The sequence below is a fragment of the Paramormyrops kingsleyae genome, chromosome 17 (assembly GCF_048594095.1).
Source record: "Paramormyrops kingsleyae isolate MSU_618 chromosome 17, PKINGS_0.4, whole genome shotgun sequence".
Taxonomy (NCBI): Eukaryota; Metazoa; Chordata; class Actinopteri; order Osteoglossiformes; family Mormyridae; genus Paramormyrops; species Paramormyrops kingsleyae.
This window is the reverse complement of record NC_132813.1, coordinates 6825184-6848796: the sequence shown is the minus strand read 5'-3', so window position 1 is coordinate 6848796 and position 23613 is coordinate 6825184. Positions and strand designations below refer to the sequence as shown.

General features: G+C 53.2%; 1 protein-coding gene and 1 long non-coding RNA gene across 6 annotated transcripts in view; one reads left to right on the top strand and one right to left on the bottom strand.

Moving 5' to 3' along the window:
* The window catches only part of msi2b (musashi RNA-binding protein 2b), a 171204-nt gene that overhangs the window by 116359 nt on the left and 31232 nt on the right, over positions 1-23613 (bottom strand). For all 5 annotated transcript variants that reach the window (XM_072701569.1, XM_072701568.1, XM_072701570.1 and 2 more), the window contains exon 6: positions 18944-19036. In XM_072701569.1, coding sequence (XP_072557670.1) covers positions 18944-19036 — 93 coding nt within the window. The remainder of the gene's footprint in view (positions 1-18943; positions 19037-23613) is intronic.
* On the top strand, positions 1564-4691 carry LOC111856391 (uncharacterized). Its single transcript, XR_002841117.2, has 3 exons — positions 1564-2956; positions 3451-3605; positions 3898-4691. It is a non-coding gene; the product is annotated as an uncharacterized lncRNA (long non-coding RNA).

Genomic DNA, 23613 nt, shown 5'->3' with positions numbered 1-23613 from the left:
GCAGGGGGGCTCAGCGGACAAGGGACTGCCGTAACGGAAGCCGGGGCCGCCAAAGTAGTGCTTTCACAGTTCGATCTCCCCTCAAAAGTTGGGTGCTGAGGAGAGAGCACTCCCTCTCCACGGTAACACTCTCTATGACAACCCTTCGAGCGGGCTTTCATTACGGCGGCATACGCGGCGCGTAACGCCCGTCAGGAGAGAAAAGGCAGCCAGTCACAGCGACTGACAGCCTGTCAGGGTTACGGCCGCCGCCGCCGCGGCTAATTACACTCTGACAGCGCGCCTCAGTTGTCATAAGGCGTTATAAAGGGCTTCCGAAGGAGCCGGTGGCAAGGATGGCAGGGGTGGGGTTTCGGGGGGGGGAGGCACAGCAAAGCGACGTTTAAAGGCATCTTGGGATGTACAGTGCCGGAAATCACATGGAAATTATGCAGCTGGACACAAAGTGTAGATACAAAGAGAGCCATCACAGAGTTTTAATTAGCCACTCGAAGAATGAAGATTATGCTCCCAGTCGTCCTGGCATTTTCAATAAGAAAGGAGGAGAGCAGGAAAAAAAGGAAACTTTGGCACAGGCTGCCTGCCAAAGCGCACTCTTTCAGCGCCTCGCCGCCTGCTCCCAAGAGCTTCCCGGTCACCCACCCCTCTCCTCATCGCGGAAGCATCACTCGTCTTCACGACTTTTTATACACATTTTATTAAAACGCTGCCACTGCTTTTCTGTGTGCGGGAAAGACCGGCTCAGAGTTAACACCCAGATACCCGGTGCGGCACACCTGTTTTTGGTTGGTTCCTGTAATTTTTCCCACAATCCTTCATTTTTATGGTCAAAAAACCAGTACAAGTCATTTAGAGATGATGCAATAACATTTAAAATTTTCTGGTGGGTTTCCCCATCAACAGTTCAGTTTATCAAACTCATTATCCCTTTTATGATAATCACTTCTCCCACTACCACATCACTGACATCGGCAAGCACGACGACACTCGGGTTTGATCACCTTCGCCAGGGTCTCGTGATACACACATATGTCACGTGGCATGGCTCTGAGGATCAGCTGAGGCAAGATGCCTTTCTTAGAATGGGCATGAGCCAAATAAACAAATATACATAAAATAAACAAACAAAAAAACAACACGGGAAGATGGAGGGAAACGAAAATAATGTCCTGCGGTTTGATATGTCAAGCAGCCAATCAGGGACTGCCAGCACCCGTCCAGAACCTTCCGTACTATTTAATGAACAGGTTTCACGCGGATCGCAATCAGAGTGTCTCGCCAGTTCAGACCGGGGACAGGCAAACGTTTTAAGCGCTTAACCACCGCCACCCCCCACAGTGCCGAGCTCGCTGTCCACGGCAGCTGACATTTAAGCCCAGATTGTCAGAGTGCGGCACAGCTTACAAAGCCATTCTCCAGAAGTTTCCTCCGCTCACGCGGCTTAAGAAACAGCCTTAAAAAGGAAACGCAGCTGCCTTTTCAAAAGGTTCTATTTTATTGTTACGGCGTAAAACCCCGAACCCCCCTCACCCCGCCCCGCCCCGCCAATGCCCGTGACCTTGTCGCGCGCGGAGATTGAAAACGCCATTCGCTTCAGATTTGGTCACTCGGCACTTCTCGAAACGTCAAAAAAAAGAAAGAAAAAAAGGGAAAATGAGTTTCCTGGGATTTATTTTGTCCAAAGCGCCAAAAGAAAAAAAAAAACAGCACAAAGTAAAATGTGATCACAGTCGAGGAACCGCAAGATCGCCAGAACACGTTTTTTAGAGGTTCGAAATCCAGATTAAACCGCTATACTGCTGCCGTTTTAAGTAGAATTACACACAGGCAGTTAAAGTCAGTGGTGGCCGGCCTGGTTCGCCAGATGTAAATTACACATGAGCAGGTGGCTGGATTTAGTCATGTGTGTCTGTTAAGGAGAATCAGAGCTCTGACTCAGCGAGATAAATAGAGTTACTCACTAGGCGGAGGAGGGGGGAATTCCTACCAATCATATTCCTGACAGCAGGTAGATATGACACAAATTTAAATTAAAGTTTTAGATATATCTAGTCGGGTGGAGGCTTCCGGAAACCTCACAGCAGGGTGACAGTTTTAAGGAAACAGGCTCTAGGATAGACGCTCCTCCACCCCCATGGAACCGTGGACCGCAGCAACGCCGCGGAGCGACCGTTACAACTTTATGAAAGTCAAAGAGTTTTTAAAAATTAATAGATGCGCTGGACCTCAAACGGGTGATAAGGCAGCGCAGAAATGGCGCAGAGCGCTCTTGGCTTAAAGGATTATCTGTCGTGTGTCATTCCGCCACCACCCCCCCACCCCAGCGACCAGCTCTGACACATAGTTCGGCGCTGCTTGACTTTGGTCCCGGCGTGTTCACACGCCATTCGCGCGCCGCTTAAAAAAACATCCCCCTGAAACGAGTTTACCTTCTGTTTCCAAGCCTGCTGAACGTGCACAGGGTTCTTTAATAAATCTATATTAGTGGGTTTTTAACGGAATTAGCACACTCTAAATTGCCGTGACCCCAGAGTCACAGGCAATAGACATTAAATTGCTTCAGTCTATCAGAACTTTACTATCGCTGTGATTACATTTAGCTGGCCTGGCTTTTCTCTTAGTCTTAAATGCAATTGTTTGTTTGTTTTGCGTGTGTGTGTGTGTGTGCATGTGTGTGTGTGTGTGTGTTTCCCCCAAACTAGAGAGATAAAAGAACACAAATCGCACTTTTCCAAAAGCTACGCAGCAGGAAGGGAAGCAGCCTCATCAGTGTCCCATCAGCCACTCAAAAACCGTGACAAGTCCTGCCCCCCCCCTCCCCCACCCCCGTATAGGGACGACTGCAGGCTCCACGTCAGTGAGTTTGGAAAAATCAACCCCCCGTAGACCCCCGGCTCTGCCAGGAGAACTCGCTTTCCGGAAACTCGGAAGGGAGACGGGGGAGGACAGGGCAGAGGTAGGGCACGCAGACGAAGGCATTCCTCTACGATTACGGCAAAACGGCCTCAGCCGTACTATAGAAGCATCATTACCGCAGCACATGCATTTAACGGGAGGTCGAAAACCCCTAAATAAGTCATTAAAAGTTTAAAAATAAGCAGCATACCATAATCATCCATAAAGCCCATACTGCATGCCGTAAGACTTTATGACAGCACTTAATTTCACAGTTGACTTTTCATTAACATCACTGCCATGTGGCTGTGTTGATATAAACGGCCATGATCGATCCTTGATAGGTGCCATGCAGAAAGGACACACACACACACACACACACACACACACACAAACACACACACACACACACACACACAATGCTCCTGCGACGGTTTAAATCGTCCACAAAAAATGCTAAGAGACAAATGACCATCTCGCTAAACGAGGCTGTGAGTTCTGAACAAGGAGCAGTTTTCAGTTGATTGGTAGGATGTTCATGGAGCATAAAACTAGATTTCTAGGAGTTTCCAGCGCTGAGGTCACGAGGTCAAGACACCGGCTCATCAGATGCCTGTAAAATCCACCGACCACATGAGGACAAACCCTACCTCCCCCCCCCCCCCCTACCAAGGGCGATGCGGAGAGGACAGACCAGCAGAAACTACACAGTAAGAACCAGGGATAGATTAATTTAGCTGTATTAGCCCTAAGTAAATCTAACAAGGAAGCATTAATACAAAGGAAATTTGATCTCCTGAATCATTAAGCAGTAGTTAGTGTCTTAATCAAAGCGTTTCCAAACTTAAATCCCGCACGGAATTCCTAATGGAGGCTTTTGGTGGGGGTGGGGGGGGGGGACATTCGACAAAGACGACGAAAATTTATGGAGTGAAGAACACAAGCTTAAAAGTTTCACTTCGTCTTAATCCCCGTCTCCTTCCGCGATGCCTCTCACTGCAGGGCCTCTCCGATCTCCCAAGGACGGCAGCATGTCCGGATTTCACCCCCCGCACCAACAGTTGGATGCTTTTCCCGGCACGGGCTGCCCCGAACTACACGGTGGTCGTGGTGGGAGAGAGGGAAGAGATGGAGGTGGAGATGAAGTGACGGCTCCGCCGAGCAACACTCCAGCCGTCCGCCGAGGCCGTGTCATCGCGATTACCGCGCCTCTATTCCGAGTGCCGCACCACATGGTGTGGAGAAGCCCAGCACCCACAGAGGACCGGACCCCCCCCCTTGAGCTTAGGATGCGCGCGTATGTGTGTGTGTGTGGGGGGGGGGGGGTAGTTAATGCAAGGTTAACAGGAACACTCACACTGTCATCCAAAACTGCACCTGTATCACTGCATCTCTTCACCTGGATCACACATCAGCCTGAGGGCGCCGGGCAGTGGGAGGGGGGGGTGGGGTTCCTGGTTCACTGCCCTCTCCCGTCACCCCACAGCCACACTACCCTTTCGCCAGGTCAAGGTTAAAGTTTTTCTAAACGACCAGAAACCGCCGGCGGCAGCCAGTGGGACACGTGAGCAGGTTGCCGCGAGTTTGTGAGCACAAGAGAGAGAGAGAGAGAGAGAGAGATGGGATTAAGCCAATCGGGGCAGAGGGGGCTGTTCCTCGCGGCCGTCGAGCGCTAATGGCTTCCTGGCAAAGCGCATGCCTCGTCCCTCGTGCTTTGGGCTTCGGCCGTTTGTCACCGAAGGTCGAAAGCTGGCAGCCAAAGGCAGAGACGCAGCTGTGCCCGAGGGGGGGGGGGGGGGGGGCAATTCGGAGAGCTGGTGAGCGACCAGCGCAGATGAGCATCTGTCCAACAAGGTCGGAGGAGGAGAACGCTCCCACCTCTAGGGGGCTCCACTGCCGACGTACGTCCATATTTTCCGTTTCTATTTGGTGTCTCAACAGGAGGCGCTCCCCAGCAGTGTCCCGGTGGAGTTTCGACCGCGAGCCCCCCCACTCCCCAGAGACTTCCCCTCACTTCTGAGGTTACCATGGCAACGCTCCTTCCGATCAACTAATTACACGTTTCCGACAGGCCGTGCCAAAGTGCCTCCTTCCGCAACATAAAAGCCGACGGCAGCTGGTGCGAGCGGGTTGGCCTGCAGCCAGCCGCCGCCGCAACGCCTGGGAGTGACCTGCTCGCCAGACCAGGGTCAGAGGTCACGCCCCGGCGAGAACGCGCCCGTCTGAGCAGCCCCGAGCTGAAGAAGCCACTAAGGAGAAAACAAAAAACAAGTGAGAGAGGGAGAGGCGACAGATTCTGTCACAGCCAGGGATGAGCCCCAGGTCGCTTTGGTTAAACGCCACTGAGATCAGCACCGACCGCCCTCACAGGAGCCTGCTGGGTATTTAACGTCCTTTATGCCATTTCTGGAAACCCTAACTCCACCAGTGATGCTGCTTTTTCTCTTTATAACCACGGCCTCGGCCTCGGCCTCTGAGGTCACGCGCGATGAGAGCGGGCATGTGAGGCCGCGACAAGGCCGGAGTCCAGTGAAAACATCTCACGCTGGTCGATAATTTATTACCGCGAAGGCCGCAAGTGTTTTTACTTCCCCGAGGAGAGTCAGTTCACATGATGGACCGACTGGCGATACTGGATCTCAGAAGACACCGAACTGCCCTTCAGGCTGGACTAGTGGCATGTTAATGGCTTTTCTAATCAGGAATATTATGAAGTACATGCTTTATAAAACACACGAATAAAAACCCCAAACCGGTATCACATGACCCCATGATTCTGCCCCAGCGTAAACATCGCCGGCCATCATAAAGGCTGAAACTCAAATCTGTTGTACCTCTTGGGTGCCACTTCCCCCCAAATCCCCTTCCGCTCCAGCAATATCCAAACCGGCAGCTGTGCGGACGCCTCATGGGTGGCGAGGACCCGTGCATAGCACTGGTGACCAAGATGGCATGCGGCCGGTCTTCAGCAGCTCAAACACATAAACACATCCTTGGAAAGACAGGGGTGAGGATTTGGGGGGGGGGGGGGGGGGGGGCGTAATTACAAAACCGTGCACCTGCCAGTCAGCCAGCATCGTCTCGGACAGGGAGCCCACTCGCCCTCTCCACAGGCTTCCGGGGCGTTCCGCGGCCATACCAGTGGAGTCGGCTTAATAGCCAGACAGCGGCGAAATGTCACAGGGTCGCAATGCGTAATGAAGCTTCCTGTTAGCGCGCACAGCTATTAACTTCCAGAAGGAAGAGCTCTCGCTTCGCTTAGCCGCTGACGGAAATAAATAAAAAAAACGCTACGTATCGCGGAACAGAAAAGCTGGCATGGCGGAGGCTGCGGGATGAAAGGATGATGGGGACAAGAAGGACGGGCAAATAAAGGCTGAGACCCACAGGTCAACAGGCTCTCCAAGGCTCACAAGCTCTCCCCATCCCCCCCCCCCCCCCCCCACACACACACCAAAAAAAGAAACATCCAGATCAGCCCCCCTGGTCACTGTCTGATGATGATCCCCTGCCACGGCGAACGGAAAGGTTAGCGCTGACGTCGGACTCCCAGCACAGGATCGGCGCCAGATTGGGGGGGTGGGGGATGAATAATTCGTCACAGGGCCCCTTTTTCTCCTCCCCCCCCCCCCCAAGTGCTGACAAAAAATTATAAAGGTTCAGCGCAAAGGTGTCGCATGTGTGGGGAGGGGGGGTGGGGGGTATTACAGATGCGGCAGATGGACCGGAGGATGTGCGTTCAGCTGCTCTCAGCCGGCAGAGAGAAAAAATGAAGCGATTAGGGGCCTTTGTCAGACGGAATCAGGTGTGAAACTGGGGGGGGAGGGCAGGGGGGGACCCATGGATCAGTGACACAACTGTGGCAACTCCTTCCTTTCCAACAGCAGATGTGCGGATTGGGGGGGGAGGGGGGGCGGCTGGAGTCTGCGAACCTCTCCATGGCGCTACCAGCGGCCAAACAAACACATCCTGCACAGAGAGCCCTGTGATGAATGTCTTAAAAAGCAAGTGTAGAGAGCGCCAGGCAACGGGGCCGGGGTGGGGGGGGGGGGTGAGGGGTGGGGGGTGGAAATAAAAAGCTATTCAAATGAAATGTATCCAGTCCCCCTCATGTGTGTGCATTGTGCTGCCGTAAAGGTCACATTCAGCCCCCGCGCCCATAGCGACGCACAATTATCCTCCGGGCCGGAGAGGAATGTCATGATGTTTATTACCGCAACCAGTTCTGACTCTCACCATTACTTCATATACATTTTTTTGGGGGTGGGGGGGGGTTAAACCAGCACTTCACGCACAGGATCAAGGTCAGAGAATGCTAATATATTTGCCAGACAGGTGTATTTAACGGGATGGACGCCCCCGGGTGCGTTTTCCGTGTCCGGGTCTTCCGGCATACAGCTGAAGACAGAGGTCACTGGGGTTAAAGCCAGATCCGGCCGGTCCGGGTGCCGGGACGCAGCCACACACACGGGCCCCACGGCCGGCGCCAGGCCTGACGAGGCCGGCCCACTGCCCCGGCAAATGGAGCGCGGCGCCCGGGGGAGGCGTGCAGCTGCGTTACAGGGAGCCACACACAGGCCCGCTCGCTGCGGCTCGGGAAATGAAGGGGATGGAAAAGGCCCAACTGATGATAAACATCTCAGAGCGGTTTAAAAGGCCAAAACCGAACATTAGGGGGAAAAAAATGGTAAGTCGGCACAGGAACACAGCGTCCTGTGTGCCGGAGCACGGAGGCGGTGTCCTGACCTCGACCCCCCCACGGCCCCCCAGGCCGGGCCGGGAACAGCGAATCTGGCAGCGGCTCAGATTACAGCAGTATGCCAGCCGCCCAAACGTACACAGCTCGCTACGGTCCCCACAAACAACCTGTCAACACAATTACCTTCCCGACTGCTAAAGTGAAACCAAATCTGAAGGCTGAAAATTACAGTTATAATACAAGTTGGATGAATGACATTAACCCTCTCCAACAACACTCTTGGGGGGGGGGGGGGCTGCTGACTGTACAGACAGCAATGTTTTTGTTTTTTTTTTTTTGGGAGTAAATCTAGCGACCGAAAAAGTCACCAATAATATATTGTCATACGAGCATTTATCACGAATTATAAACCGTTCTTTTTTCACATTAACATTTTATTTAGGGGGGTTTTTATCCAAAGCAGCGCACGACTGAGACCAGGGACAGACCGTCCCTGGAGCCTTTGGGGGTTACGGGCCTCTACTCTGCCAACCCTGGGATTTGAACCGGCGACCTACTAACCGTGGGCTCAGAGCCCATTCCCCACCAAACACCGTCCCCAGTGTTTTTATTACATATAAATGCTGTCTTGGGTTTGCCGTCATGTCAAACAACATAGGTTATGGCTGGGCTTACTGCCCAAGAGACCCGGTTTCAAGTCTGACTCGCCCCTTTAGACGGCAGGAATTCACCGCGGCCTGGTGGTGAGGCATGGTCAGCTGATTGGGAGGGGGGGGGGCTGAGCAACAACCCAGGGTGTCCAAAGGGGGGAAATCGCTCCCGGCAAGTTGGGGGAATATGTGAAGTGAGACAGGCTCTGCGTGGGCCCAGTCGGCAAATCACGGCACCTGGGGCTTCACGGAAAGGCGGGAAACACCGTGGAGGCGGAGCCAACATTGAGGGCAGTTACAGAGATTGGCCACTAGGGAGAGCACCAGCAGCTGCGTGTACATACAAAGGGGACAAGATTGCCACCCTGCAACAAAAGCAAAGGCTCGACGGAGCAGGAAGCCAAACCAAAAGTGTGACTGTATGCATGTCTGTGTGTGAGAGACGCCAGCGGACACAGGAAATGACAGGTCAGAAATGGGGGGGGCAAGATGACCAGACAGTCGACAGCACGTTTCGGTAATTGGGTCAACTGGATTTATACATGTGTCACCCCGGATCAGAGCCGCAGATAAGAGAATGAATATTGACACAAAGTGGGAAAGTGTCATCTCTCTAATTTTATGAGGTAATCCAATTCCTAGATAACGGCGACAAGCCATAATAAAAGCGAGGAAAGGCCGCCATTATTAACAGGAAGCTGAGCGGAGAGGTCACACAGAACACCACAAAGAAACTACGACGACAGGGCGGGGGGGTTCTGCAGGGCCAAGCCGAACCGCGATGCGGATGGGTCCAATGGGGCGGGGGGGTTCTACAGGGCCAAGCCGAACCGCGATGCGGATGGGTCCAATGGGGCGGGGGGGTTCTGCAGGGCCAAGCCGAACCGCGATGCAGATGGGTCCAATGGGGTGGGGGGGTTCTGCAGGGCCAAGCCGAACCGCGATGCAGATGGATCCAATGGGGTGGGGGGGTTCTGCACCTTCTGCACATACACCTTCACTTGGGGGCTACATCCTTCAGGTACACTAATTGTAGGACTGCTGCCTCCCTCCCCTCCAGAAAGAGAGATCAGTAGAAGATGGAGGAGGAAACCGGAGATGTTCGCCCTTCCAATACACTGACTGTCTGGATCCCATCAAACTGTAGTAAACAGGAGAACGAAAAACAAAGCAAAACACAGGCCAGGTAATCCATCGCAGCCATGACAGCGAGGCAGATACGGCGAAAGGGGAACCTCATCGCCTAGCAACAGCATTGTGGTTCCGCTCCCCTTCCAGCATTCCATACATTCCAAAAGATACCCCATATTAAATCTTCCTTTGTCTTAATGGATGAATGCTATAACAGCAACTATTGTGTATTTTTTATTATTAGGTGCAATCAACTCCTGGTAACCGTAACAACATCATCTCTCTGCCGTCTTCATAGAAGGTTCCCACTTTTGTTTGGGTCTTACTGCATATTACTGGTTGGGAGGAAAAAAAAAATCAAATCAGACTCCACTTATAACATATTTTTTTGTGTAAGATGACTGGAGCTACTGGCTAAGCCTCAACAAGCCGGCAGTATCAGGCGAAACCCGAATGCCATGGTGTCACATTGAAAACAAGGGCATTAAATTAAACCACGTGAGAGAAAAGCTTCAGCCAATATGGGCTCCAAAGAGCTACGAAGAACCAAAAAATAACAAGCTGTATGATGCTTTCCCTAATGCTAACTGCACTGCTCATCCCTCTGTCTCCTTCATTCAAGGTCTACTTCCGGCCTCTGGGTGACCCCCGTCACAAATGATATGGTACAATCCATGCATGGGTCACCCCCCCAGTCACGGATATCATGGTATAACCCGTACACAGTCATCCCCACACCTCAGCCCAGAATGACTCCTATGCGATCAGCGTCATTGTGTTTTGACATTGCGAAGACAGCGAAGTCATCACGACAGTGAACGACCAGACCCAGTAAATCCTGCAGCTGTTAAAATGCATTTTTTTTAATTTTTTTTTTAAATACCACTCCCTCAAACCAGTTTCAGGTTGATTACATTCAAGCAAATTTACTGATTTATTCTGCGGGTGCCCAGGCTTAGTGGGCCCCTGATTTCCTGTTCCAGAGATAATCGCCATTGATAAGTCCTGACACGGACGGGTCGCCTGCGCATGGCTGGACAGCTCAAAATAAGAACAGCCCCCCCCCCCACCCACCATATGCACCGACAGGTAAAGAAGTAACAAGTAGACCTGCGTCTCCGTGTCACATGTCGACGCAGATGCAGATAATAACTGGATTCGCAGAAAAGGTCACCCGCGTTCGCATGTGCCGATACAATCTCATGCGTACTCAAAAGCAGAAGACATATCGACTGGCCAAACATTCACCGGATTCACATTCATATCGGGTTGATCTTTGTTCATTAATCAAATTTTCTAGCGATGTACGAGAGTCCGGAGCAAAACTAAATAGCAAAGCCATTTTTGCATTTCCGTAATGTCCACACCGTCCAGGAAGGACTCCATTCAGCTTCCCCATCCTGCCACAGCCCCATGCGCCACGCCTGCAGCTGTCACCCTCGTGGAGGACTGTCGTCATCGTCGTCATGTCACTCATGTAAGTTTTACTTAAACAAAAATGTTCTGAGGGCAGAAGGAAAAATGATTGGCTCATTGATAACCAATCAGATTCTAGAAGAGGTGGGTCCAAGTAACTAGATGAAGTGGAAACCAACCAATCAAATGTCTTGGTCCCACCTCTGCTAGTTGCCTGGACAATCTGATTGGTTTTCTTTCTGAACCAATCATTTTCCCATTTGCCTTCAGAACATTGTTGTGTCCCGACCCCTCGCCCTATCGACAACGTCGCCATTACTGGATTCCATCCAACAACCCCGAATCCCCCCCCCAAAAAAACGCCATACGCGCGAGCAACGGCAGACTCACCAGATGTCTGTAACAACTCTCAGAAGCATGGCAAGCACCTGCCGTCGGGGGAAATTAGAGAGCTCATCTGCCTTTTCTCCTCGCCGTTTCATCGTTTTAATTATTTACTCTTCCATTGTAGTTCGTTTCCAAGGAACAGCAGACAGTTGATCAACTGTTTAGAATCGTGAAATGTGAAATTCACAATCTGTCTTTTATGTAATGAAATGGGAAATAATTACTGCGTGACAAAAGAGTTCAATATTTCACAATTCAAATCACTTGTGAGCCATTTCTGGGTTATTGTTTATTTACAATGGCAAATATTTCACACAGTTATGACCAAAACAAACCAAAGTGAATCGGGGTATTGCCTTCCGCGGGGTAATTTGGATGCTCGCTGACACCAGAGTTCACATTCAGCGAACGACACAGACGCTAATGGCATGTGAATCCTTACTCACATCTTAAATCTAATGGGCATATATCTGGGACGGCATCCAGTCACTGAGCCGTAGACGGCTTCTCAGCTTGGCAAGAGAGGTCGCCACGGGAGCAATAACATCCCCGAGATCTGTCATGTTTCATTCACTGGAGAGCCATAAAAAACACTGTGGCAAGGCCTTTTGTGTACAGAAAACAAAAGTCTATGAAATAAATTAAACGAATAAATTAAGCTCGTACTTTTCCTCGACAAACTGATACAATGCTTTAGATGGCAATACCTAAAAGAGAAAAACACTTTAGTGTGATTTAGGCAGAAAACACGCAGATGGATTCCTCCATTAAACATTCCAGCTGTGAATAGGCAGCATTCTCTGTGAGTGACAGAGGTCACGCCAGAGGTCACGGCTCAGGACGTTCAGCTGTGCGTGATTCTGTCGTATGGCACAGTACCACCTAGTCCTTACTGGCAAGAAACCAAGAGAACCCGGTTTCATAAACATCGAGTGCAGTTTTCCGCTGAAGCCAACATACGTCAGGTGGCCGCCTCGTAGGATGAAGTCACAGAGAGGATTCGCCCAGTGCTCTGATGATGGCAGTGCTTCCGTGTGGATGGACTCCGGAGGACTAGCTATTCTTTATGCTCTATTAAGAGGTCAGAGACCAAAGTACAGATATGTTGTGTGCAATTTAAACAGGGCTGGGGGGTGGGGGTTTTCACTGGGGAGCGGATTTCACACAAGGACGCTGTGAAGCACCGTGCCGAGGCAGCGGCTTCACAGGGCATCACACGAGCGAGTGCGCATGCGCACACCCACACGCAGACAGACACACGCAGGTCGCACTGCTCATTACAAACGCCACACGCTGGTCACTGGCTGCTCCACCAGGGCACATCAAATTAAATCCCCTCAGGGGAACCCGGCCACCCACATGAGCGCAAGCACCGATTTTAATAACGCCGGCTTTTAACGACCAGTTGGGGGCGGCGGTGCCTCGAGAAGCGTGGCGTGTGGGGTGGGGCGGCGTGCGGGGAGGGGCAGAGAGTGAGGCGGGGTGCGTGGCGTGTGGGGAGGGGCAGAGAGTGAGGCGGGGTGCGTGGCCTTTGGGGCGGGGCAGAGAGTGAGGCGGGGTGCGTGGCGTGGCCTTTGGGGCGGGGCAGAGTGTGGGGCGGCATGTGGCATTGCCCGTTAAGCGAGCCACCAGAATGTCACCAGTAACTATGTTTTAGGGCACATTAAAAAACAAATTAGACAAAGTGCCAGTCGCTCATGATTGCCAGGAACGTCCAGCTCAGCCACGAGGACTCAGGCATGACGGCAGCAACAGGCACAGGCACAGTGAGCGGTTAACGTCAAAACCACGGTAAATGCCCAGGCCCCTTCCAGAACAGGCTTCAGGGAGCGAATGATGTGACCAAACACCCCCCCCCATTGCTTCCCTTCCCACATCATGCAGTCGTACTCCACCCCCCCCCCCCCCAGGCCCCTCTCCGCTGCGTAAGCACAGTAATTGTACATGATTTCAGTACCTGTGAGGATTCATTAGGCCGCTGCATTAAACAGTAGACAAGGTTTAAAAAAAATAGTAGTGGAAAAAAAACATGCTCTCCCGTCCCCGGGAAAAGCGGGGGGGGGGGCATTCACCCAGCGATTTCGGGAATAATTTCAAGTGGGAGAAAGTTATCCCGACGGAACACTGGTGTGCTCCGTCTTTTCATCTGTTTATACTTTTCTCTGCCGATGTGTCAGAGAATATGCCTGCATAAGGCAAAAACGAAAAACCAAGACAGCTTAGTCAGTATCTGCACAGTCAACAGTCGAGATTTTTTTGCTCGTCATACTTGAGTGTTTTTTAAAATACATCTCCTAAGGTCGCCGTTTCCGTTTTCCGATGCTTTTTATTTCGCTTATTTGTTTTCCGTGCGTTAAATGTTTATTGCTCACGGAAAGGCTTGGGCGCAAATTTCTCGCCGTGGCCGGGAACTCGCGGCGAGGACAGGCGACCATCAAACGTTTCCCGAATCAGCGGGCAGGCGCTGCGATTTGAAATGTGACACCATAACCTTGTTCCCATTTTGCTGCTTTTTTTTTTTTTACCCCCCCCCCAGTCCGCATGAGAGAAAGCTGCCACTGGCGTCCAGTGTTCCTGACTGGTTTTCTCACTTTTCGCGAAATATCATGCGTTACCTGCCGTTTTCATCCAAACACGCGGCTGCAGTCAAAGAGACCGTGTTTCAACCAGTGTGAAGGCACCTTTGTGGGAGGGAGATTAGTTTCTAAGTGTCATTTGGGGAAACGCTTCTCTGTTTAAAGTTTAAAGGGCCCTTTCAGCCCTACCCCCTGAGAAAGCGTTATTAAAACTCCAAAAACCATCTCCACAGGTAAACGACTTGTATTTATGGATAAGAAAATCCATGCGTCTTTGAAAATCCCTCCTCCTGAGGCTCCACTGATTTAATTGGCCCATTTCCTTCCTGTGAAGTGCTGAAAGCTATTCTAACAGGGTCTACTCCTTCGGGGGCCCAAGAGGGGAGGTTGGAGAGATCTGATTGGTGGTGTAGGGGGGCATCACAGCAAACACATCAAGCCCAAATTCTGACAGAGCTGCTGGCAACGTCTTCAAAACTCGGGCGACGCGGGACGCTTCTTCACCGAAGACTTCAGACGATTCTCCTGACCCCGTTGCGTCTTTGTGGGGTTGGACCGAGTGTGCGTGTGTCAAACATCCCATTCGATCACTTTCAACCTGCCACCTAACAGGCTCTAACCTAAGGCATCCAAGGAGATCCCTGCTTGCTTGTTGGGGAGGAACAAGGACCTGCCAGAAAGTACTGCCTTCAAAGACCAAGCAGAGGCCAGCAGAACCTCTACTGAGATGTTCAGCAGATCCACAACTACAAAACTCCTGGTCAGAGCTGCCGAGAGGCGGAAAGAAACCAGCTCCTGAAGAGAAAGACCCATCCCCATCAGTCCTGCAGATACCAGGTCTGAGGACCACTGAGGTCGGCGAAGCGCTGCTTCATCAGAAACATAATATTCCAAAAATATAGGGGAGCCTCAGGCCATCACGGGACCCCAAATTTCAGGAAGGGCTGCTTGACACCGTCGCAAAAAAATCAAGTCACATCGGCACTGACTGACCCACCACCACAGCCTCACCCACCCAGCGTCGCCCAAAATCCTGAGAGATTCAAAATCATCACCGCGTTCGGGGATTCTCAGTGGGAAAAGCAATTAGTGAAGCATGGTGATCCAAAGGTCAGCCGGGGCTTCCCTGGGGGTGGGGGGGCTCTCTGTCAAGCACAGCAGGAAGGCACCAAACACACGGAACCGGCAGAGGTTACTCCAGTTAGATTTGGGAGGGAGATTTGGGATTTTGTGAGTTAGGAGGGAGAAAAGAAAAAGAAAAGAAAAGAAAAGAAAGGAAAAGAAAAGCAGAGTGATTTGAGGGTATGCACTGCCAAGAGGCAGGAAAACTTCCTATTCTCAAGAGGGTGTTTTGACATCGTCCCCCCCACCTCCCCGGTCCCGAAAACGTAACCAATACACAGAGCAAACAAAGGTCAGAGGGAATATTAAATCATTTGTCTGAGTCCCTCCCGCAGCAGCTTCTCTCCCGCCAGGAGGCAGGTTTACCGCGAGCGCAGAGACGCTTTCAATCCAGGCTTTTTGAGCCCGCTACGCGCATGTGACCGCGCTCGGATTAAACGGCCGGAGAAGTGCCGGCGGCCGCCAGGGCTCGTGCGGGTCTGCGGTCTGTGCGGCCGCCCCGCCGATCCGGCGCTGAATGCGATTTACAGCGAGACAGGAAACCGCAGAAGCTCGCTGGCGCTCCATCCTGCCACAATCGCAGCTTCTTAATTTTTATTTGAAAAATAATGTTGTTCTTCAACAAAGTAACAAAAACAAAAGGGGCGGGGGGGCACACGGGTCGTGCCCCTGGGTGAAGCCTGATGGCAGAACAATATTTTCTACCCATTAATATCACCAGGGGCAACGGCACTTCTATAATGGGGGGGCAGAGACCCAGAGCTTGAAGGCATCACGAGACGCTAAGGACTCCCCAAGTCCCTGTAGATTCCGTAACCCACCCCCCAACCAGGACACAGTCACGCCAGCGATAAACATGCAGGCGACCCCTCCCACCGCGGCACGCCCAGCGCCCGACACAATGGGGGAGGACAGCTGAGGGCGACTCTGCCAAGAGCAAATCGATTGTATTTTCAATCTTCACAAGCGGCTGCCTCCTTTCACTGACTGGCAGCGGCGCCGCAGAAACCATTTTCAAAGCTTGTTCACAATCCCACTGAAACCAATACAGGTCTGGCTGCACTAACGCTGCTTTGGTGGGGGGCGGGGGGGGGGGGGTGAAATACATTATCACATGACTAATCCTGTGGACTCCACAACATAAAGAAGCGCGGGGGGGGTCGTCATACTTGGGTGACTCCGGAGTCGACACTGGAAACGAAGGAGCCGTACGTGTTACCTGCCGCCCACCTCTTATCCCAGAGATGCCGTCTGCAGACTCCGGCAAAATGAAACTTTATCTGCCAAAGTCAAGACCTCATATATTCGACGCATCGCCGGAGCGGCTCTACCCGACAGCGGAGGGGGCGGAGTCCTACGGCAGCCAATCACCACTGGACAGGCTCCGGACCCCACCCACCAATGATCCAAACATTACTTTTACCCTAAATAATTCTGTGCATTTGTTTCATTTCTCCCAAACCCAATAATCATCCAGAAACTGGCTCTCTATTTTTGTTTTTTAACCAAGTTGTTTACCTAATTTACTTTTAGCTAAAAGGGTGGCAAAGAAAAAAATATATCATAATGAAAAAATAAAACCTTGACATTGCTCTGGAATTTTCCTCACATTTAAATGAGGTGTTCAGATTGTGCCAGTGAGTGTTCAGCGATGCAGGGAGACTTGGGCGAGGCGCTAATGGACCCCAGCGCTGTTTTATTTACAATGATGGGGGGGGGGGGGGGGTCTGATGCCATTATTGAAACATTAGAGGTCCGGCAGGTATGCTAAATGAACCAACGGATCCCTGAACACGACCATTACTGACAGCCACACGCTACTTATTTCCCACTGCTGTGAAATCCCCCCCCCCCATGCAACGGGGGGGGGGGGGGGGGGCTGGGGGGGCGGGCAGACATGAAAAAAAAACGCACATTAAGTTACCAGAAGACCAGAACAATTGCCCTGTCACCGTAGAATTCACTCAATTTCTGCTTCCCCTTGGGGCAGACAGAATGTCAAGGGGGAGGAGCGTGAGGACAACTCATCCCAGATTTCCAGGTAGAAGCGGAAAGGAATGGCCAAGGGGGGGGGAGATGGGGGGGGGGGCAAAGCCCAGGTGTCACCGTCACCGTCACCACAACCTAAGCCACCGAGGTACAAAAAAAAGAGGTTAAAAAAAAAACAGGCCACCCGCTCCAGATGTCTGTCAGCCGTTACTTTGCCCCCCCCCCCAATCGCACTGCATGACAACCTTCCACAGCAGGACCAGAGAGGTTAGAATGTTGCCCAGATACAACAGCCTTCCACCCAACAGAACATAGGAATCAGGTCAGACCAGGTATAAAAGTGTGATTGTGGAGACCCCATGGTTTGGAAAGGACTCTTAGGCCATGGGGGAGGGCCGAGGGCGCTGATGGGGGGGGGCACATACCGAGCGGACTTATTCCCCCAGAGCCGAAGACGCCTGTTTCCTTGTGCTGACATGCCAAGCCGATTACCGCTAAATAATGACTCAGCAAAACACAGCTAATTAGCCCATCTGCCAGGCAGGTTGTGAGCTCTTGCCCTAATTCTGGGTGGTCATCCTGAAAATTAAGGGCAGAGGTTAAAACTCCCCACCCACCTCAACGCAAAGACCAACTGCAGGAGGGCTGGGCCCCTCCCAGCACTGATTTCTGCGTGATGTGGGAGCCGTTGGGCCGAACTCAGACGGTGGCGGCGAGAGACACTGCACATCACCAAGCTCGTGGTGACCTTTGGTGTCATTCATTATGCATATTAGTTAACTGCCAATCTAACTTCATTCATGAACACTGATGCTTGGGGGGGGGGGCAGATAAGGGTGTCACTTTTAGGACGGCTGAACTGTGTGTGTCACCTGACAAAAAAACTAATTTAAAATTAAAAGCATAAAGGCCCCTTTAAATAGGACAGAACGCCCCCCCCCCAGAGCACACCTTGTCATACCTTGTTCCTAGCCTGTGTGTTTCACCCCCCCCCCACACTCGCCTGTCCTCCTGACCTCACGGAAATGGGATTCTCTGTCTAATGCACCACCTGTTCCTACCCTCCTCCCAAACGGCGAGTCACGAGCCACCTGTGGGTTACCGTGCCATCTAGTCCCGCCCCTGTTGCCAGGGCGAGCTGGGGGGGGGGGGGGGGGGCTGAGACACCGGGGAGAGTCATCTCAGACGACTGCGTGAAATCCAGCGGACATCTCCACCCTCTAACCTCCATCACTATCCCCCCACCCTCACTGAAGTACGCGCCTGTCACCGGAACGGCCCATTTTAATTTTAACGGGGAGAAAGTTAATTAATTAGCTCGTCGGCCCGGATTGACTCGCTCCTGGTAAGAAACACGCTCAGCGCCGGCGTGGCACGCAGTATTGAATGACCAGCCCGCTTTTTTTTTTTTTTTTGATAAATTACCCAGCCGAGAGGAACAGTGGGAATAAGAAGACACACGGGCGGCGGACAGCCAATCCAGCGACCTCCACCTCCGCCGCCGCGTGCGCCGATCAAACCCGAAAGAGGCCTCGAGAAACGCACTCAATCAGACTGATTTGTTTTGTCTTCCCAGAATGCCTCTGGGAGCCCAAATAGAGAAGAGAAATAAACCACTCACTATAATCAAGTCGCTCAATCAGGCTAAAAATTTCCGTTTAATCCTGTTCAGTCACAATGATTACGGGGGGAACTTTGAATATTTTTAGGAGCACGACGGCACACTTGGAATTGAGCTGGTGCTCACTCAACTCGATGGGTGATGGTGTCTATAACTAGCCCAGATTCATCGACTTGACTTTCATCTGATGCCTGGTGATAACTAACCGCATTGATGGGGGGGTGAGGAGACGGATCCAGCTCGGGTCACAGTTAGCTGTGGTACAGCCACCAAACCTGTTTCACCAAACGGCGACTGACATCACAACATCCGCGAGTCACAGGCCAGCTACCGGACCATGTGTCTACGCCGTCCGCATGTCGACACACGGGGAACCCTCGCCTTGCCGCAGACGGAACCCCAAACAAAGCGGCCGTTTCCAAACGCGTGAAATCAAAGTCTGCAAAGTGACTCTTACCTTTCCGAACTGTTCGAAATACTGCTTCACGTCCTCCACTACCGTGTTTGCCGATAATCCACCTACAAATATTTTCTTTGTTCTTGTGACCATCTGGAAAGACAGAAAAAGGAGATTTAAGTTAACAGAAAGTGAGCGAGAGAGAGAGAGAGAAAATGAACATCAGAGGCATAGCAGATCATCCAGTGTTACACCAGGGAATAAAGCCAGAGCGCGGCACCCCTTGGTGGAAATAACGACGTCTAATCGTTCTCTGAGAACGCTGGGAGGCGAGTTCAGGACGCCACCTCGCCACACGTATCCCGCAGCCACAGGGCCACACACGCCTTGGGGACGCCTTGGGGACTCACACACCGTCAGCTACCGGCACGTTCCGCCACCTGTAGCTGACGCTGGCCGTCCCCGGTGGTTCTCCAGATCCACGTCCGTACCGGGCATTCCCCGTACTTTGAAAGAACCTTCCCCCCTCCCCCATCGAAAACCATCAAACGCAGAGCCAGCTTTATGCCCAGACAGCTGATGATACAAGGCAACGAAGCCGGGGGGGGGGGGTTCATCTCCAGTGACCCCTGTAACAGAAACACCAGTCTGGGCTGCTTCCGTCTTCATCCCTGCCTGTCCTACACCACCCGAGACACCCCCCCCCCCCCCCATACAGATCATCTGCCCATCTTCCCCCCAGCCCACGTCCCTGCCTCTCATCCTGTCTGTGCCACGTTAAGTTTTTAAACATGCTTTGACACCCCCTGACAGGGAGGATAGTGGCTGATAGGACTTCTCAGACACGGGAAAAACCCAATTACCCCCGTCCGCCAACCCAGCGACAAAAGACAACAAGCTTCCATTTCCACTACATCTCTGAAGCACGGCTGCTGGGAATCCACACGGGGGGGTGGGGGGGGGTCACCTAGACAGAGTCTCCAGATCTACATACGGCATCCCCAGAGACTCAGGGAGGTATGTGTAGGAGGGACTGAATCCATCACGATTCACATCCGCCCCCCCCCCCACCCCAACCACCCAAATCATAGCACACGGAGATTCCTCTCCGATGAGAGATGAGTTGTAGCCGTGGAAACGACCAGCGGCCTTTCAACCTTGTCAGATTTCACCCCAGCCGACATTTCGCTGATGGGAAGGGGGGGGGGGGGGAGGGGACTGTCACAGTGGCTTCATTTGCAGTGTGACCGGCATGCACTGACCCTCCCTTCCTCACATCACTTGCTGTTCCCATTGTGCCCCGCCTCCTTCTTAAAGGCACAGCGCTACAATCGCTGACAATCAGACACACAGGGGCCCGCAAACCCACTACTGATCAGGAGGCACCACGTCTCCTCGCGCCGACCACCTGACTGTCATGCCTCTTCTCATTGGTGGGGGGGGGGGGAGACAGTTAAGAGGTTCCAGTTGGGTGTGTTAATCGGACAAACTGTGCTGGTAGGACAATGAGGAGGGCAGGGGCACAGGAAATGTATAAGTAAACATAAGTAATTAATATATAATTAGTGAATAAGAAAGAAAAACAAGGCTTAAAATCTCAACCATGTGCGGAGTGAGAGAGGGATGGGAGCCATTGAAGAGGAGCTGAGGAATCAGAATGGGAGTGTGTGTGTGTGTGTGTGTGTGTGTAGGCCCAGAGCCTGATGCTTCCCTCATTCCAGGCCGCCCCCCCCCCCCACACAGGGTAATTTGCGCCGTGCTCCCCGCAGCGAGAATGTCAGCTGTCAGCGGCGGTAGTGAAGGATGCCGTTCAGCTGGACCCGTAATGGGCCAAGTCCGCCTCACTCTGGCTGCAAGCTGCTGATAAAACAGAAACGGCTACGCAAGGGCACAGGTGCATTCTGGGATGGGGGGGGGGGCGCGGTGGACCTTCAGGTCTAGGGATAGCAGGTCTTTTACTAAACACGGGGCCTCTCTAGATCAGGGTCTCTGCCATGCTGATGGGGGGGGTCTATAAGTTGGGGGGGGGGGGGGGGGGGGTTACCGTGCACCCAGCTAGGAGTCACCAGGCCCGCGTGACCCATTTCTAGCACAAGGAGGCGCTGCTGAGCACTGCTATCCAGCAATCCAGAGGCTAAATAGTTAAATATTTCCGAAAAAATATAAAACACAGGATACATAAAATGTGTCACCGAATTGAGTGGCGGCGCCTGACAGAGACACGGTGCAAGCCAGAGTGCCCCCCCCGCCCGCCCCCCATCTCCACTCCGCTGGCCGCGCGGCAGATCTCATTAAGATCTTCCATTAGATGCGCAGTCGAAAAAAAATCCTAATTAAAAAAAAAATAAAAAATTCAAGCTGCAGTTCTCCCAAAGACAGCAGAACCAAAGCAGGGCGCCGACCTTGATCAACAGGCAGAGGGTCCGGGGCGGGGAGGTGGGGGGGGGACTGACCAACCCCAAACCCGTGTGGCCTGGCATCCCTACCCGCTGGCCTACCCACCCGCCCCCCCGTACCCAGTGGGCTCCTTTATTTACTCGTTTACGTCCCTTGATTAGCCGCAATGCAGACTTTCGGCGCTGATTGCCGATGACTGACAGTAATTTTTTTTTACGGAATACGGCACTGAAAAGACACTCTTGTGTCCCAACAAGCGGGCGTTTTAATCAGAGGGCCCCTCTTAGCTCGCGTGGCGAGATCCGCCTGATTAAAGCTCGCCGGCTCCGCCCCGCCATCATCTCCAACGCCGGCTCACGCGCTGATTGCGGGGGGGCGCTCGGGGCCTCCGGTCACGTGACACGCCCGACGCGGGCGGAGCCTGAGGGCCAGGGCATAACCACGGCTAATCAGCACATTTTTTACGCCGTTCCGCTCCGTCCTCCATATTTAGCGCCAGTAACCCAGCCTGACAGACGTTCGCCATGGCTGGCGAGTGGAACGGCCAGAGATAACCATTTCTGACGACTGGGGGGGGGGGGGCGGGGGGACCACAGAACATCATCATATCAGTCTGTCATTTAGGTCCTGTGCCACCCCTGAGGTGAGAAAATGCTGGGGGAGAAAAAAGATCAGCCTGCCTGTGTTATCGGTAAAAACAGAACACGCTCCTTCCCTCCCCCCCCCCCACCCGGATGTCTTGACTCTGAACTCAAGCGTCTGGGTGTCACCAGAAAGTGTCTCTCTGCTCCATGTCACCTGCCAGCTGGCACGTGCTTGGTTTGGTGGCGAATTTTCCAGAAGAAAGCATCTCACACGTGACAATGTGGGGGGGGGGGGGGGGGAATCTTTTGTCTGAACCCTGGCACTGAATCCGGAGCTACACAGATAGATACCAGCTGAGGCTCCAGGCTCACACAGGTAGACTGGCCCCAGCGCTGAAAGGTAATACTGATGTGGGGGGTTTTAATGCCGCCCCAGGTGGCCCGTGAGGGCGCGTGGGTGCAGGCAGAGGGTCGGGGCCGGCCGTTAGCCGCGCGGGCAGAGGGCCGGCCGTTAGCCGCGCGGGCAGAGGGCCGGCCATTAGCCGCACCGACTTGGCAGGGGATGGCATGGACACGCACTGGCGTACGAGGCGCGGCCACGGCGACCATATCCTCCCAGGGTCAGGCCCCGCCTCACCCACAAAATCACAAATCCAGGTAACATTAACACATAAAATAAGTCGGAGGGGGGCAGCAAGGCACAGCTGTCATTTGATTAAGGCCCCCCCTGAAACCTGGAAGCCACTCTCCGTCACCAGAGCGGCTCCTTCCGCAGGCGGCTGGACTGACACCCCCGACAGACCGCAGCAGCCCCTTCAAGGTCCTAATGCACCTCCCTTCGCTGGCCCGAGTCACCCCCCTCCTTATTTGGCAGGTGCCACAGCATGACACAGGCCATTGAGTTGGACTACACCAATCGGTCCCAGCCAAAGCAACCCCCCCCCCCCCCGCATCCCCCGCCACCCCATGTGTCTCCAAATTAGATCACGTCCCATTTCAGCTCCCAACTTCCTCCTAACTGCAGCCCCGGCGCACCTCGGCGAGTCAATCGATCGTGAGGGTCAGACCAAGGTCACCCCAGGGTCAGACCATGCCAGCACCAAACGGAGAGGCCTCATTACCGCCATAACGCAGCACGGTGAGGGACACGGCCCCCCCTGGGCCAGGGCTCTGATCCCACGCTGCGATCCTGAACAGCCGCTTACCTTCAAGGCCCTACTCTGTTCACCACAAACACAAACCAGGCTGGTTACCAGAAGGACGGGCGGTTTGTGCGAAAGACACGGCGGCAGCGGTGCGCCTGATAATGAAGGGCTGACCGTACAGCGACAGGCGCCAGGGGACAGGGACGCCAGGGAGGCCAGGGGACAGGGACGCCAGGGAGGCCAGGGGACAGGGACGCCAGGGGACAGGGACGCCAGGGAGGCCAGGGGACAGGGACGCCAGGGAGGCCAGGGGACAGGGACACCAGGGGACAGGGACGCCAGGGAGGCCAGGGGACAGGGACGCCAGGGAGGCCAGGGGACAGGGACGCCAGGGAGGCCAGGGACGCCAGGGAGGCCAGGGACGCCAGGGGACAGGGATGTCAGGGGACAGGGATGTCAGGGACGACAGGGATCTTGCCAAGCTCACCCCGAAAAGCATGACAAGGAACACAAAACTGCCGAGATGATGGAGGGATCCCAGCTCCGTCCCAGAGGGGGCTCAAAGCGGCATGCCCTCCAACCTCAAACCCTGAGCGACCCCACC